At 44.1% G+C, this 17,500-nt stretch overlaps 1 protein-coding gene across 1 annotated transcript in view; it reads left to right on the plus strand.

The window, feature by feature from the left end:
* LOC139424406 (voltage-dependent calcium channel gamma-2 subunit-like) overlaps window positions 1–17,500 on the plus strand; it is a 101,027-nt gene that overhangs the window by 62,634 nt on the left and 20,893 nt on the right. The window contains exon 2 of the mRNA XM_071176182.1: window positions 3,833–3,916. Within this exon, the coding sequence (XP_071032283.1) occupies window positions 3,833–3,916 (84 nt within the window). The remainder of the gene's footprint in view (window positions 1–3,832; window positions 3,917–17,500) is intronic.

Here is a 17,500-nt window from a genome sequence, read left to right on the forward strand (position 1 = left end):
GTGGGCATCTGTCCGCGGTGGCGGCTCTGGCGCTGGACGTGGACCCCACTCCATGACAGTTTTAATCCCCCTCCTAAACGTCCCTAAATAGGTTACCCACCACAATGATAACATGGGACAGAGGGACAGCTCGGGACAGAGGTAACTCGGGACAGATGGGTAGCTCAGCACTGAGAGGAAGCTCAGCACTGAGAAGAAGCTCAGCACTGAGAGGAAGCCCAGGCAGGTAGTAGAAACTACCAGAACCTGGCTGGCTGGCGGTTTCAGCAGATCCTGGTCGACTAGCAGATCTGGAAGAATCTGGTCGACTGGCGGATCTGGGAGAATCTGGTCGACTGGCGGATCTGGGAGAATCTGGTCGACTGGCGGATCTGGGAGAATCTGGTCGACTGGCGGATCTGGGAGAATCTGGTCGACTGGCGGATCTGGGAGAATCTGGTCGACTGGCGGATCTGGGAGAATCTGGACGACTGGCAGATCTGGAAGAGTCTGGACGACTGGCAGATCTGGAAGAGTCTGGACGACTGGCAGATCTGGAAGAGTCTGGACGACTGGCAGATCTGGAAGAGTCTGGTCGACTGGCAGATCTGGAAGAGTCTGGTCGACTGGCAGATCTGGAAGAGTCTGGTCGACTGGCAGATCTGGAAGAGTCTGGACGACTGGCAGATCTGGAAGAGTCTGGACGACTGGCAGATCTGGAAGAGTCTGGACGACTGGCAGATCTGGAAGAGTCTGGACGACTGGCAGATCTGGAAGAGTCTGGACGACTGGCAGATCTGGAAGAGTCTGGACGACTGGCAGATCTGGAAGAGTCTGGTCGACTGGCAGCTCTGGAAGAGTCTGGTCGACTGGCAGCTCTGGCTGCTCCATGCTAACTGGCTGCTCCATGATGACTGGTAGCTCTGGCTGCTCCATGCTGACTGGCTGCTCCATGCTGACTGGCAGCTCTGGCTGCTCCATGCTGACTGGCTGCTCCATGCTGACTGGCAGCTCTGGCTGCTCCATGCTGACTGGCTGCTCCATGCTGACTGGCAGCTCTGGCTGCTCCATGCTGACTGGCTGCTCTGGCTGCTCCATGCTGACTGGCTGCTCTGGCTGCTCCATGCTGACTGGCTGCTCCATGCTGACTGGCTGCTCCATGCTGACTGGCGGCCCTGGCTGCTCCATGCTGACTGGCGGCCCTGGCTGCTCCATGCTGACTGGCGGCCCTGGCTGCTCCATGCTGACTGGCGGCCCTGGCTGCTCCATGCTAACTGGCAGCTCTGGCGGCTCCTTGCAGACTGGCAGCTCTGGCGGCTCCTTGCAGACTGGCAGCTTTGGCGGCATCCTGCAGACAGGCAGCTCTGGCGGCTCCTTGCAGACTGGCAGCTCCATGCAGACTGGCAGCTCTATGCAGACTGGCAGCTCCTTGCAGACTGGCAGCTCCTTGCTAACTGGCAGCTCTAAGCTAACTGGCAGCTCTAAGCTAACTGGCAGCTCTATGCTAACTGGCAGCTCTATGCTAACTGGCAGTTCTGAACAGGCGGGAGACTCCGGCAGCGCTGTAGAGGCGGAAAGCTCTGACAGCGCTAAACAGGCGGGAGACTCCGACAGCGCTGGAGAGGAGGAGGGCTCCGACAGCGCTGGACAGGCGAGGCGCACTGTAGGCCTGATGCGTGGTACTGGCACTGGTGGTACTGGGCCAAGGACACGCACAGGAAGCCTGGTGCGGGGAGCTGCTACCGGAGGGCTGGGGTGTGGAGGTGGTACTGGAAAAACCGGACCGTGCAGGCGCACTGGGGCTCTTGAGCACCGAGCCTGCCCAACCTTACCTGGTTGAATGCTCACGGTCGCCCTGCCAGTGCGGCGAGGTGGAATAGCCCGCACTGGGCTATGCAGGCGAACCGGAGACACCGAGCGCAAGGCTGGTGCCATGTAAGCCGGCCCAAGGAGACACACTGGGGACCAGCTGCGTAGAGCCGGCTTCATGGCATTAGGCTCGACGCTCAATCTAGCCCGGCAGACACGCGGAGCTGGAATATACCGCACCGGGCTATGCACCCGCACTGGAGACACCGTGCGCACCACTGCATAACACGGTGCCTGTCCGGTCTCTCTAGCCCCCCGGTAAGCACAGGGAGTCTGCTCAGGTCTCCTACCTGGCATAGCCATACTCCCTGTTAGCCCCCCCCCAAGAAATTTTTGGGGCTGCCTCTCAGGCTTCCATCCGTGTCGCCGTGCTGCCTTCTCATACCAGCGCCTCTCTGCTTTCACCGCCTCCATTCTACGGTAACCCTCCTCGCACTGCTCCAGCGAATCCCAGGCGGGCTCCGGCACTCTCCCTGGGTCGGCCGCCCACCTGTCGATCTCCTCCCAAGTAGTATACTCCATACTGTACTCCTCCTTGGGCTGTTCCTGTTGTTTCTTCTCCCGCTGCACCTTAGTGCGGCTACACTCCCCTGGTTTAGCCCAGGGTCCTCTCCCGTCGAGGATTTCCTCCCATGTCCAGAAATCCTTATTGCGCTTCTCCTCGCGCTGCTCCTGCCTGTTGACACGCTGCTTGGTCCGTTGGTGGTGGGTGATTCTGTAACGGTTCTCCTCTTGTGAAGTAAAGGCGGACCAAAGCGCAGCGTGGTGGTTGTTCATTGTACTTTATTTACGACACTATACAAGAACAAACTAACGAAAAAACAAGAAACGTGAGAACTCAAAACAGCCCTGTCTGGTGCAAACACAAAAACAGGAACAATCACCCACAAACACACAGTGAAACCCAGGCTACCTAAATATGGTTCCCAATCAGAGACAATGACGAACACCTGCCTCTGACTGAGAACCATATCAGGCTGAACATAGAAATAGACAAACAAGACATGAAACATAGAATACCCACTCAGATCACACCCTGACCAGTCAAAACATAGAAAATACAAAGTAAACTATGGTCAGGGCGTGACAACGGCTAACACAGTTACAACCTCTGCAGCCAGAAAGTAGCAGAAAAGTAGCTGTTTTTCATTTGGATACACCCATAACAATGAGCTGATAATGCCAGTTTTTGCCTGACATAGCTAGAAAGGATTGCCTTCTCGTCAGGACACTCGTGAACACCGACTGTTGATTACGAAGAGATCCCATTGCATATCAAACGCTAGGCTATAAGTTAGCTAAATAGTTTGTTGCTAGCAAAGCTGACAATATCACTCACCACGTAAGGTCATCAGATGCTCCAAAAAAATATGTCCCTACAAAAACGAATCACTGCTAGCTACTGTAGCTAGCTACGTTTTTTCCTCATTGGACCTGTGTTTACAATGTATCCAATTTCAGTTTGTATAGATGTTGGTTTAGCTTTGTAGCACGTACAGTCTGCATGTGTAGGCCCCAATATATTTTCCAACTGTCCCGTTATCTGGTTTTAATGTCCATTCGAGAATGCCCTTCTAGCCAATCAGAAATTAGTATTCAACAATGCTGTGGTATAATACAAGATAACCATGACTTTTACTGTCGCTCTGGTCTTTTGCTCTTATAGTTTTAGGTCTCTAATCATCTCCCTCTCTCTGTCTCTCTCTCTCTGTCTCTCTCTCTCTCTCTCTCTCTCTCTCTCTCTCTCTGTCTCTCCCTGACTCTCTCTCTCTGTCTCTCTCTCTCTCTCTCTCTCTCTCTCTCTCTCTTTCTCTCTCTCTCTCTCTCTCCCTGTCTCTCTCTCTCTCTCTCTCTCTCTCTCTCTCTCTCTCTCTCTCTCTCTCTCTCTCTCTCTCTCTCTCTCTCTCTCTCTCTCTCTCCCCTCTCTCTCTCTCTCTCTCTCTCTCTCTCTCTCTCTCTCTCTCTCTCTCTCTCTCTCTCTCAGGCTCATACAAAGGGATGTGTAAACAGATAGACCACTTCCCAGAAGACACAGACTTCCAAGCGGATGGCGCTGAGTTCTTTTTACGTGAGTCCTTTATTTCTTTCTCTCTCCTTCAGTGTATTTTTCTCCTCCATCTCTCTCTCGGTTTTGTTTGTACTATTTTGTTTACAGTGCCATAAGTGTGACGTTTCTTACTTGAACAGGGCCCGTATCCACAAAGCGTCTCAGAGTTGGAGTGCTGATATGATTTTTTTCCAACTGTCCCGTTATCTGGTTTTAATGTCCATTCTAGAATGCCCTTCTAGCCAATCAGAAATGAGTATTCAACAAGACTAAAATTAGTAAAAGGTGAAACTGATCTTAGATCAGTACTCTGAGAGGCTTTGTGGAAATGGTGCCTGGAGTTTTCCGTAATCAGGTTACACGGTATAAGGTCACATGGTCAGGTCACATGGTCAGTTCAAACCAGGGAAGAACAACTGCCCTGTCTAATTGAAGCCACAAAGTTAAAGGCCGACCTCAGGCCGATCCGCCATTATAATGAAGGGAAAATGTCAATATTCATGTATATAAATTTAAATATTGAAGACAAACATGGTACCAATAATTACTTCTGTAACACCAGATGTATGTCCTTGAACCGATTATTTTAAAATCGCACACAGAAGAAGTTATGAGGATAATTTAGTAGCTAATGGCAGCCTGCAGTTCCCCGGTCGGCCTTCAACTTGAGATAATCAATGAGAGGGGGCAGCACTGAGCTAGCCTGCAACATCACTTCCTGGAGTTGCTCAAACTGCACATGTTATGTGCACATCAATCTCCCATATGAGATGCCATCTTAACTGACTTCCTGGGCTTCAATGTGCTATTGAGTCTTCACATAGGAATGAATGGTGTCACGTAATCGATGGCTTTGTCCATTCATTTGTACAGTCTTTGGGTCAAACTGTTGGCCCTATCCTGGTATGGCTGAGTCATGTTATCGACCATGAGGAGTATGGCTACGGCTGCACCACGTGTCGTTAGGAGTGCTTGATGGTTGAATGGACACTCAACTGAATGAGTGCAGCGAAGGAAGTGGAGGAGGAGGAGGAGGAGGTGGAGGAGGAGGAGGTGGAGGAGGAGCAGGAGGAGTTGGAGGAAGATGAGGAGTTGGAGGAAGAGGAGGAGAAAGAGGAAGATGAGGAAGAAGAAGAAGAGGAGGAATAAGAAGGTTTGTCAGGATGAGGATGAGGAAGAGGAGGAAGAGCAGAAGGAAGAAGAGGAAGGGGAAGAGGAAGAAGGGGAGGAGGAGGAAGAGGAGGAGGAACAGAAGGAAGAAGAGGAGGAAGAAGAGGATGAAGAAGAAGAGGAGGAGGAGGAAGAACAGGAGGAAGAACAGGAGGAAGAAGAGGAGAAAGAATAGGAGTATGATGATGAAGAGTAGGAGGAATAGGATGAAGAAGAGGAGGAAGAAGAGGAGGAGGGTAGCAGGACTGCGCTGTCGCTCTCCCTATGGTTTTCCAATTAGGACACAATCTTCTATAAATACTCCAGCCTCACTTATATGGGTCACACCTCTCCCTCTCTCTCTCTCTCTCTCTCTCCTCTCTCTCTCTCTCTCTCTCTCTCTCTCTCTCTCTCTCTCTCTCTCTTCATCCTCCATCCCTCCATCTCTTAATTCCTCCATCCTGCTCTCCACTCCTTCATTGCTCGGCCTGCCTGAAAGAGAGGGGCACAGGGGCAAGGGAGGGTGAGGGGGTGAGAGAGAGGGCGTAGAGGTTATCACCTCTAGGGGGTAAGGTGGATACAGGGTAGGGGTGAGGGTTAGGGTGGGTAAGTGCAGTACAGGGTAGGGATGAGGGTTAGGGAGGGTAAGGACGATACAGGGTAGGGGTGAGAGTTAGGGAGGGTAAGTAGGATACAGAGTAGGGGTGAGGGTTAGGGAGGGTAAGTGGGGTACAGGGTAGGGATAAGGGTTAGGGAGGGTAAGTGGGGTACAGGGTAGGGGTGAGGGTTAGGGAGGGTAAGTGGGGTACAGGGTAGGGATGAGGGTTAGGGAGGGTAAGGAGGATACAGGGTAGGGGTGAGAGTTAGGGAGGGGAAGGAGGGTACAGGGTAGGGGTGAGAGTTAGGGGGGATAAGGAGGATACAGGGTAGGGGTGAGAGTTAGGGAGGGTAAGGAGGGTACAGGGTAGGGGTGAGAGTTAGGGGGGTAAGGAGGATACAGGGTAGGGGTGAGAGTTAGGGGGGGTAAGGAGGATACAGGGTAGGGGTGAGAGTTAGGGGGGGTAAGGAGGATACAGGGTAGGGGTGAGAGTTAGGGAGGGTAAGGAGGGTACAGGGTAGGGGTGAGAGTTAGGGAGGGTAAGGAGGATACAATGTAGGGATGAGAGTTAGGGAGGGTAAGGAGGATACAGGGTAGGGGTGAGAGTTAGGGGGGGTAAGGAGGATACAGGGTAGGGCTGAGAGTTAGGGAGGGTAAGGAGGATACAGGGTAGGGGTGAGTGTTAGGGAGGGTAAGGAGGATACAGGGTAGGGGTGAGAGTTAGGGAGGGTAAGGAGGATACAGGGTAGGGGTGAGTGTTAGGGAGGGTAAGGAGGATAAAGGGTAGGGGTGAGAGTTAGGGAGGGTAAGGAGGATATAGGGTAGGGGTGAGAGTTAGGGAGGGTAAGGAGGATACAGGGTAGGGGTGAGGGTTAGGGAGGGTAAGGAGGATACAGGGTAGGGGTGAGGGTTAGGGAGGGTAAGGAGGATACAGGGTAGGGGTGAGGGTTAGGGAGGGTAAGGAGGATACAGGGTAGGGGTGAGGGTTAGGGAACTCAGAAAGAGGTGAGAGGGAATGGGGGTTGTAAGTAATAAAAGGAGGGAGGGAGACGAAGAGAAAGAGTAAAGCACCGTCATCAAACAAGCAACAGGACAATATAGGAATAAGCTGGAATCATATTACACAGGCTCCAACACATGTTGCATGTGGCAGGGGCTACAGGTCATTCATTGAAAATAACAACATTGTGCTGGGTGTGAGGGCCGCCACCAACCCAGAAGATTTCCCATTACATCTCACCCACCTAGAGGAAGGGGACGATGAGACAGCCTACAGGGAGGAGGTCAGTGAACTGACAGTGTGGGGCCGGGGGAGCAACAACCTCTCCCTCAACGTCAGTAAGACCAAGGAGCTAATCGTGGACTACAGGAAACGGGGAGGAGAGCCCGCCTCCATCCACATAGTTCCTCGGTTTCCACATCACTAAGGACGCTCAGTCGTCTTAAGGTGCGACTGTGCCTCTTCCCCCTCAGGAGGTTGAAAAGGTTAGGCAAATCCTCAAACATTCTGCATCTGTACCATTGAGAGCATCTTGACGGACAGCCCAGTACATCACTGGGGCCGAGCTCCCTGTCCGTCCAGGACCTCTATATCAGGCAGTGTGAAAGGAAGGCCCGGAAAATTGGTATCGACTCCAACCACACAAGCCATAGAATGTTCTCTTTGCTTCCGCATGGAAAGCAGTACAGGTACATCAAGACTGACACCAACAGGCTCCTGAACAGCTTCTATCCCCATGCCATAAGACTGATAAATAGTGGCACACCCACAGGGCCCTACACACTTAAAGGCTCTGCACACCCACAGGGCCCTACACACTTAAAGGCTCTGCACACCCACAGGGCCCTACACACTTAAAGGCTCTGCACACCCACAGGGCCCTACACACTTAAAGGCTCTGCACACCCACAGGGCCCTACACACTTAAAGGCTCTGCACACCCACAGGGCCCTACACACTTAAAGGCTCTGCACACCCACAGGGCCCTACACACTTAAAGGCTCTGCACACCCACAGGGCCCTACACACTTAAAGGCTCTGCACACCCACAGGGCCCTACACACTTAAAGGCTCTGCACACCCACAGGGCCCTACACACTTAAAGGCTCTGCACACCCACAGGGCCCTACACACTTAAAGGCTCTGCACACCCACAGGGCCCTACACACTTAAAGGCTCTGCACACCCACAGGGCCCTACACACTTAAATGGTCACTCTGACGGAGCTCCAGAGTTCCTCTGTGGAGATGGAAAAACCTTCCAGAAGGACAACCATCTCTGCAGCACTCCACCAATCAGGCCTTTATGGTAGAGTGGCCAGACGGAAGCCACTGCTCAGTAAAAGGCACATGACATCCTGCTTGGAGAAACAAGTTTCTCTGGTCTGATGTGAAGCATGGTGGTGGCAGCAGTGAAGCATGGTGGTGGCAGCATCATGCGGTGGCCCAGCCAGAGCCCGGACTTGAACCCAATCGAACATCTCTGGAGAGACCTTAAAATAGCTGTGCAGCGACTCTCCACATGCATCCTGACCGGTTGCATCACCGCCTGGCATTGCAACTGCTCAGCATCTGACCGTAAGGCGCTACAGAGGTTAGTGCGAACGGCCCAGTACATCACTGGGGCCAAGCTTCAATAGGCGGTGTCAGAGGAAAGACCATAACATTGCCAGAGACTCCAGTCACCCAAGTTATAGACTGTTCTCTCTGCTAGCGCACGGCAAGCGGTACCGGAGCGCCAAGTCTAGGACCAAAAGCTCAACAGCTTCTACCCCCAAGCCAATAGACTGCTGAACAATAAAATCGCAATTCATAAAAAGTTTGATTTGATCTGCAGAGAAGAATGAGAGAAACTTCCCAAATCCAGGTGTGCCAAACTTGTAGCGTCATACCCAAGAAGACTCGAGGCTGTAATCACTGCCAAAGGTGCTTCAACAAAGCACTGAGTAAAGGGTCTGAATATTTATCTAAATGGTACTGACCCTGTATATAGTATGCTTACCCCTATACATATCTACCTCTATAGATCCAGTATCCCTGTACATTGTAATATGGTACTGACCATGTATATAGTATGTTTACCCCTATACATATCTACCTCTATAGATCCAGTATCCCTGTACATTATAATATGGAACTGACCCTGTATATAGTATGTTTACCCCTATACATATCTACCTCTATAGATCCAGTATCCCTGTACATTATAATATGGTACTGGAACTGACCCTGTATATAGTATGCTTACCCCTATACATATCTACCTCTATAGATCCACTATCCATGTACATTATAATATGGTACTGACCCTGTATATAGTATGTTTACACCTATACATATCTATCTCTATAGATCCAGTATCCCTGTACATTATAATATGGTACTGACCCTGTATATAGTATGTTTACCCCTATACATATCTACCTCTATAGATCCAGTATCCCTGTACATTATAATATGGTACTGACCCTGTATATAGTATGTTTACCCCTATACATATCTACCTCTATAGATCCAGTATCCCTGTACATTATAATATTGTACTGACCCTGTATATAGTATGTTTACCCCTATACATATCTACCTCTATAGATCCAGTATCCCTGTACATTATAGTATGGTACTGACCCTGTATATAGTATGTTTACCCCTATACATATCTACCTCTATAGATCCAGTATCCCTGTACATTATAATATGGTACTGACCCTGTATATAGTATGTTTACCCCTATACATATCTACCTCTATAGATCCAGTATCCCTGTACATTATAATATGGTTCTGACCCTGTATATAGTATGTTTACCCCTATACATATCTACCTCTATAGATCCAGTATCCCTGTACATTATAATATGGTACTGACCCTGTATATAGTATGTTTACCCCTATACATATCTACCTCTATAGATCCAGTATCCCTGTACATTATAATATGGTACTGACCCTGTATATAGTATGTTTACCCCTATACATATCTACCTCTATAGATCCAGTATCCCTGTACATTATAATATGGTACTGACCCTGTATATAGTATGTTTACCCCTATACATATCTACCTCTATAGATCCAGTATCCCTGTACATTATAATATGGTACTGGCCCTGTATATAGTATGTTTACCCCTATACATATCTACCTCTATAGATCCAGTATCCCTGTACATTATAATATGGTACTGACCCTGTATATAGTATGTTTACCCCTATACATATCTACCTCTATAGATCCAGTATCCCTGTACATTATAATATGGTTCTGACCCTGTATATAGTATGTTTACCCCTATACATATCTACCTCTATAGATCCAGTATCCCTGTACATTATAATATGGTACTGGCCCTGTATATAGTATGTTTACCCCTATACATATCTACCTCTATAGATCCAGTATCCCTGTACATTATAATATGGTTCTGACCCTGTATATAGTATGTTTACCCCTATACATATCTACCTCTATAGATCCAGTATCCCTGTACATTATAATATGGTTCTGACCCTGTATATAGTATGTTTACCCTTATACATATCTACCTCTATAGATCCAGTATCCCTGTACATTATAATATGGTTCTGACCCTGTATATAGTATGTTTACCCCTATACATATCTACCTCTATAGATCCAGTATCCCTGTACATTATAATATGGTTCTGACCCTGTATATAGTATGTTTACCCCTATACATATCTACCTCTATAGATCCAGTATCCCTGTACATTATAATATGGTTCTGACCCTGTATATAGTATGCTTACCCCTATACATATCTACCTCTATAGATCCAGTATCCCTGTACATTATAATATGGTACTGACCCTGTATATAGTATGTTTACCCCTATACATATCTACCTCTATAGATCCAGTATCCCTGTACATTATAATATGGTTCTGACCCTGTATATAGTATGTTTACCCCTATACATATCTACCTCTATAGATCCAGTATCCCTGTACATTATAATATGGTACTGACCCTGTATATAGTATGTTTACCCCTATACATATCTACCTCTATAGATCCAGTATCCCTGTACATTATAATATGGTACTGACCCTGTATATAGTATGTTTACCCCTATACATATCTACCTCTATAGATCCAGTATCCCTGTACATTATAATATGGTTCTGACCCTGTATATAGTATGCTTACCCCTATACATATCTACCTCTATAGATCCAGTATCCCTGTACATTATAATATGGTACTGACCCTGTATATAGTATGTTTACCCCTATACATATCTACCTCTATAGATCCAGTATCCCTGTACATTATAATATGGTTCTGACCCTGTATATAGTATGTTTACCCCTATACATATCTACCTCTATAGATCCAGTATCCCTGTACATTATAATATGGTTCTGACCCTGTATATAGTATGTTTACCCCTATACATATCTACCTCTATAGATCCAGTATCCCTGTACATTATAATATGGTACTGACCCTGTATATAGTATGTTTACCCCTATACATATCTACCTCTATAGATCCAGTATCCCTGTACATTATAATATGGTACTGACCCTGTATATAGTATGTTTACCCCTATACATATCTACCTCTATAGATCCAGTATCCCTGTACATTATAATATGGTTCTGACCCTGTATATAGTATGTTTACCCCTATACATATCTACCTCTATAGATCCAGTATCCCTGTACATTATAATATGGTTCTGACCCTGTATATAGTATGTTTACCCCTATACATATCTACCTCTATAGATCCAGTATCCCTGTACATTATAATATGGTTCTGACCCTGTATATAGTATGCTTACCCCTATACATATCTACCTCTATAGATCCAGTATCCCTGTACATTATAATATGGTACTGACCCTGTATATAGTATGTTTACCCCTATACATATCTACCTCTATAGATCCAGTATCCCTGTACATTATAATATGGTTCTGACCCTGTATATAGTATGTTTACCCCTATACATATCTACCTCTATAGATCCAGTATCCCTGTACATTATAATATGGTACTGACCCTGTATATAGTATGTTTACCCCTATACATATCTACCTCTATAGATCCAGTATCCCTGTACATTATAATATGGTACTGACCCTGTATATAGTATGTTTACCCCTATACATATCTACCTCTATAGATCCAGTATCCCTGTACATTATAATATGGTTCTGACCCTGTATATAGTATGCTTACCCCTATACATATCTACCTCTATAGATCCAGTATCCCTGTACATTATAATATGGTACTGACCCTGTATATAGTATGTTTACCCCTATACATATCTACCTCTATAGATCCAGTATCCCTGTACATTATAATATGGTTCTGACCCTGTATATAGTATGTTTACCCCTATACATATCTACCTCTATAGATCCAGTATCCCTGTACATTATAATATGGTTCTGACCCTGTATATAGTATGTTTACCCCTATACATATCTACCTCTATAGATCCAGTATCCCTGTACATTATAATATGGTACTGACCCTGTATATAGTATGTTTACCCCTATACATATCTACCTCTATAGATCCAGTATCCCTGTACATTATAATATGGTACTGACCCTGTATATAGTATGTTTACCCCTATACATATCTACCTCTATAGATCCAGTATCCCTGTACATTATAATATGGTTCTGACCCTGTATATAGTATGTTTACCCCTATACATATCTACCTCTATAGATCCAGTATCCCTGGACATTATAATATGGTACTGACCCTGTATATAGTATGTTTACCCCTATACATATCTACCTCTATAGATCCAGTATCCCTGTACATTATAATATGGTACTGACCCTGTATATAGTATGTTTACCCCTATACATATCTACCTCTATAGATCCAGTATCCCTGTACATTATAATATGGTTCTGACCCTGTATATAGTATGTTTACCCCTATACATATCTACCTCTATAGATCCAGTATCCCTGTACATTATAATATGGTTCTGACCCTGTATATAGTATGTTTACCCCTATACATATCTACCTCTATAGATCCAGTATCCCTGTACATTATAATATGGTTCTGACCCTGTATATAGTATGTTTACCCCTATACATATCTACCTCTATAGATCCAGTATCCCTGTACATTATAATATGGTTCTGACCCTGTATATAGTATGTTTACCCCTATACATATCTACCTCTATAGATCCAGTATCCCTGTACATTATAATATGGTTCTGACCCTGTATATAGTATGTTTACCCCTATACATATCTACCTCTATAGATCCAGTATCCCTGTACATTATAATATGGTACTGACCCTGTATATAGTATGTTTACCCCTATACATATCTACCTCTATAGATCCAGTATCCCTGTACATTATAATATGGTACTGACCCTGTATATAGTATGTTTACCCCTATACATATCTACCTCTATAGATCCAGTATCCCTGTACATTATAATATGGTACTGACCCTGTATATAGTATGTTTAACCCTATACATATCTACCTCTATAGATCCAGTATCCCTGTACATTATAATATGGTTCTGACCCTGTATATAGTATGTTTACCCCTATACATATCTACCTCTATAGATCCAGTATCCCTGTACATTATAATATGGTTCTGACCCTGTATATAGTATGTTTACCCCTATACATATCTACCTCTATAGATCCAGTATCCCTGTACATTATAATATGGTTCTGACCCTGTATATAGTATGTTTACCCCTATACATATCTACCTCTATAGATCCAGTATCCCTGTACATTATAATATGGTTCTGACCCTGTATATAGTATGTTTACCCCTATACATATCTACCTCTATAGATCCAGTATCCCTGTACATTATAATATGGTACTGACCCTGTATATAGTATGTTTACCCCTATACATATCTACCTCTATAGATCCAGTATCCCTGTACATTATAATATGGTACTGACCCTGTATATAGTATGTTTACCCCTATACATATCTACCTCTATAGATCCAGTATCCCTGTACATTATAATATGGTACTGACCCTGTATATAGTATGTTTACCCCTATACATATCTACCTCTATAGATCCAGTATCCCTGTACATTATAATATGGTTCTGACCCTGTATATAGTATGTTTACCCCTATACATATCTACCTCTATAGATCCAGTATCCCTGTACATTATAATATGGTTCTGACCCTGTATATAGTATGTTTACCCCTATACATATCTACCTCTATAGATCCAGTATCCCTGTACATTATAATATGGTACTGACCCTGTATATAGTATGTTTACCTCTATAGATCCAGTATCCCTGTACATTATAATATGGTACTGACCCTGTATATAGTATGTTTACCCCTATACATATCTACCTCTATAGATCCAGTATCCCTGTACATTATAATATGGTTCTGACCCTGTATATAGTATGTTTACCCCTATACATATCTACCTCTATAGATCCAGTATCCCTGTACATTATAATATGGTACTGACCCTGTATATAGTATGTTTACCCCTATACATATCTACCTCTATAGATCCAGTATCCCTGTACATTATAATATGGTACTGACCCTGTATATAGTATGTTTACCCCTATACATATCTACCTCTATAGATCCAGTATCCCTGTACATTATAATATGGTTCTGACCCTGTATATAGTATGCTTACCCCTATACATATCTACCTCTATAGATCCAGTATCCCTGTACATTATAATATGGTACTGACCCTGTATATAGTATGTTTACCCCTATACATATCTACCTCTATAGATCCAGTATCCCTGTACATTATAATATGGTTCTGACCCTGTATATAGTATGTTTACCCCTATACATATCTACCTCTATAGATCCAGTATCCCTGTACATTATAATATGGTTCTGACCCTGTATATAGTATGTTTACCCCTATACATATCTACCTCTATAGATCCAGTATCCCTGTACATTATAATATGGTACTGACCCTGTATATAGTATGTTTACCCCTATACATATCTACCTCTATAGATCCAGTATCCCTGTACATTATAATATGGTACTGACCCTGTATATAGTATGTTTACCCCTATACATATCTACCTCTATAGATCCAGTATCCCTGTACATTATAATATGGTTCTGACCCTGTATATAGTATGTTTACCCCTATACATATCTACCTCTATAGATCCAGTATCCCTGGACATTATAATATGGTACTGACCCTGTATATAGTATGTTTACCCCTATACATATCTACCTCTATAGATCCAGTATCCCTGTACATTATAATATGGTACTGACCCTGTATATAGTATGTTTACCCCTATACATATCTACCTCTATAGATCCAGTATCCCTGTACATTATAATATGGTTCTGACCCTGTATATAGTATGTTTACCCCTATACATATCTACCTCTATAGATCCAGTATCCCTGTACATTATAATATGGTTCTGACCCTGTATATAGTATGTTTACCCCTATACATATCTACCTCTATAGATCCAGTATCCCTGTACATTATAATATGGTTCTGACCCTGTATATAGTATGTTTACCCCTATACATATCTACCTCTATAGATCCAGTATCCCTGTACATTATAATATGGTTCTGACCCTGTATATAGTATGTTTACCCCTATACATATCTACCTCTATAGATCCAGTATCCCTGTACATTATAATATGGTTCTGACCCTGTATATAGTATGTTTACCCCTATACATATCTACCTCTATAGATCCAGTATCCCTGTACATTATAATATGGTACTGACCCTGTATATAGTATGTTTACCCCTATACATATCTACCTCTATAGATCCAGTATCCCTGTACATTATAATATGGTACTGACCCTGTATATAGTATGTTTACCCCTATACATATCTACCTCTATAGATCCAGTATCCCTGTACATTATAATATGGTACTGACCCTGTATATAGTATGTTTACCCCTATACATATCTACCTCTATAGATCCAGTATCCCTGTACATTATAATATGGTTCTGACCCTGTATATAGTATGTTTACCCCTATACATATCTACCTCTATAGATCCAGTATCCCTGTACATTATAATATGGTTCTGACCCTGTATATAGTATGTTTACCCCTATACATATCTACCTCTATAGATCCAGTATCCCTGTACATTATAATATGGTTCTGACCCTGTATATAGTATGTTTACCCCTATACATATCTACCTCTATAGATCCAGTATCCCTGTACATTATAATATGGTTCTGACCCTGTATATAGTATGTTTACCCCTATACATATCTACCTCTATAGATCCAGTATCCCTGTACATTATAATATGGTACTGACCCTGTATATAGTATGTTTACCCCTATACATATCTACCTCTATAGATCCAGTATCCCTGTACATTATAATATGGTACTGACCCTGTATATAGTATGTTTACCCCTATACATATCTACCTCTATAGATCCAGTATCCCTGTACATTATAATATGGTACTGACCCTGTATATAGTATGTTTACCCCTATACATATCTACCTCTATAGATCCAGTATCCCTGTACATTATAATATGGTTCTGACCCTGTATATAGTATGTTTACCCCTATACATATCTACCTCTATAGATCCAGTATCCCTGTACATTATAATATGGTACTGACCCTGTATATAGTATGTTTACCCCTATACATATCTACCTCTATAGATCCAGTATCCCTGTACATTATAATATGGTTCTGACCCTGTATATAGTATGTTTACCCCTATACATATCTACCTCTATAGATCCAGTATCCCTGTACATTATAATATGGTACTGACCCTGTATATAGTATGTTTACCTCTATACATATCTACCTCTATAGATCCAGTATCCCTGTACATTATAATATGGTACTGACCCTGTATATAGTATGTTTACTTACTTTATCGTGTTCTTTTTATATTTTATTATTTCTATTTCTTGTGTGTTTTTGTTCTACCTTGTTATTTTTAGTATGACATTGTTATTGATTACTGCATAGTTGGGGTTAGAGCTTGGAAGAAAGGCATTTTACTTGTGCATATGACATTAAAACTTGAAACTCTCTCTCTCTCTCTGACCCCTAAACTGAAAACAACAGCAGTCACATACTAACTCTTCCCTCTGTCGGTTTCCATGCCGACCAGTTTGAAGCGTGAGTGTTTGAGAGAGTAGCTTGTTACGACGGGAGAGAGAGAGAGAGAGAGAGAGAGAGAGGGAGGGAGAGAGAGGGAGGGAGAGAGAGACAGAGACAGAGACAGAGAGAGAGCATGGGGCTGTCAAAATAGCTCAGTTCCTCACAGTGATTATAGTGATTGGTAAACTAGTGTTGTATGTCCTGCTACTATTCCTGGTATCTCTCTGTCCCTGTCTATGTCTCTGTATCTCTCTCTCTGTCTCTGTCCCTGTCTATGTCTCTGTCTCTCTCTCTCTCTCTCTCTGTCTCTCTCTCTCTCTGTCTCTCTGTCTGTATCTCTGTCTCTCTCTCTGTCTGTCTCTCTCAGTTCAATTCAATTCAATATTGTCAACGGAACAACAGTAACAACAATAACCAAGGGTCAAAATAACCATACATTGAACAATAACAATAAGCATACAGTAGAGGATATGTGCAGGTTGGTTGCTGTCAGACACTGTCCCTCATCTTATGGCAGGCAGCAATGTAGTGCGCTGCCAACCCACAGCTCTCTGCGTCCTCCCCCAACAGGATGGGTAGCCTACTCTCATCAGAGAGGTCTTTGAAATCTTGAATAAGAGTTCTCTCTCCCTCTCCTCTCCTCTCCTCTCCTCTCCTCTCCTCTCCTCTCCTCTCCTCTCCTCTCCTCTCCTCTCCTCTCCTCTCCTCT

Source organism: Oncorhynchus clarkii, chromosome 13 (assembly GCF_045791955.1).
Source record: "Oncorhynchus clarkii lewisi isolate Uvic-CL-2024 chromosome 13, UVic_Ocla_1.0, whole genome shotgun sequence".
NCBI lineage: Eukaryota > Metazoa > Chordata > Actinopteri > Salmoniformes > Salmonidae > Oncorhynchus > Oncorhynchus clarkii.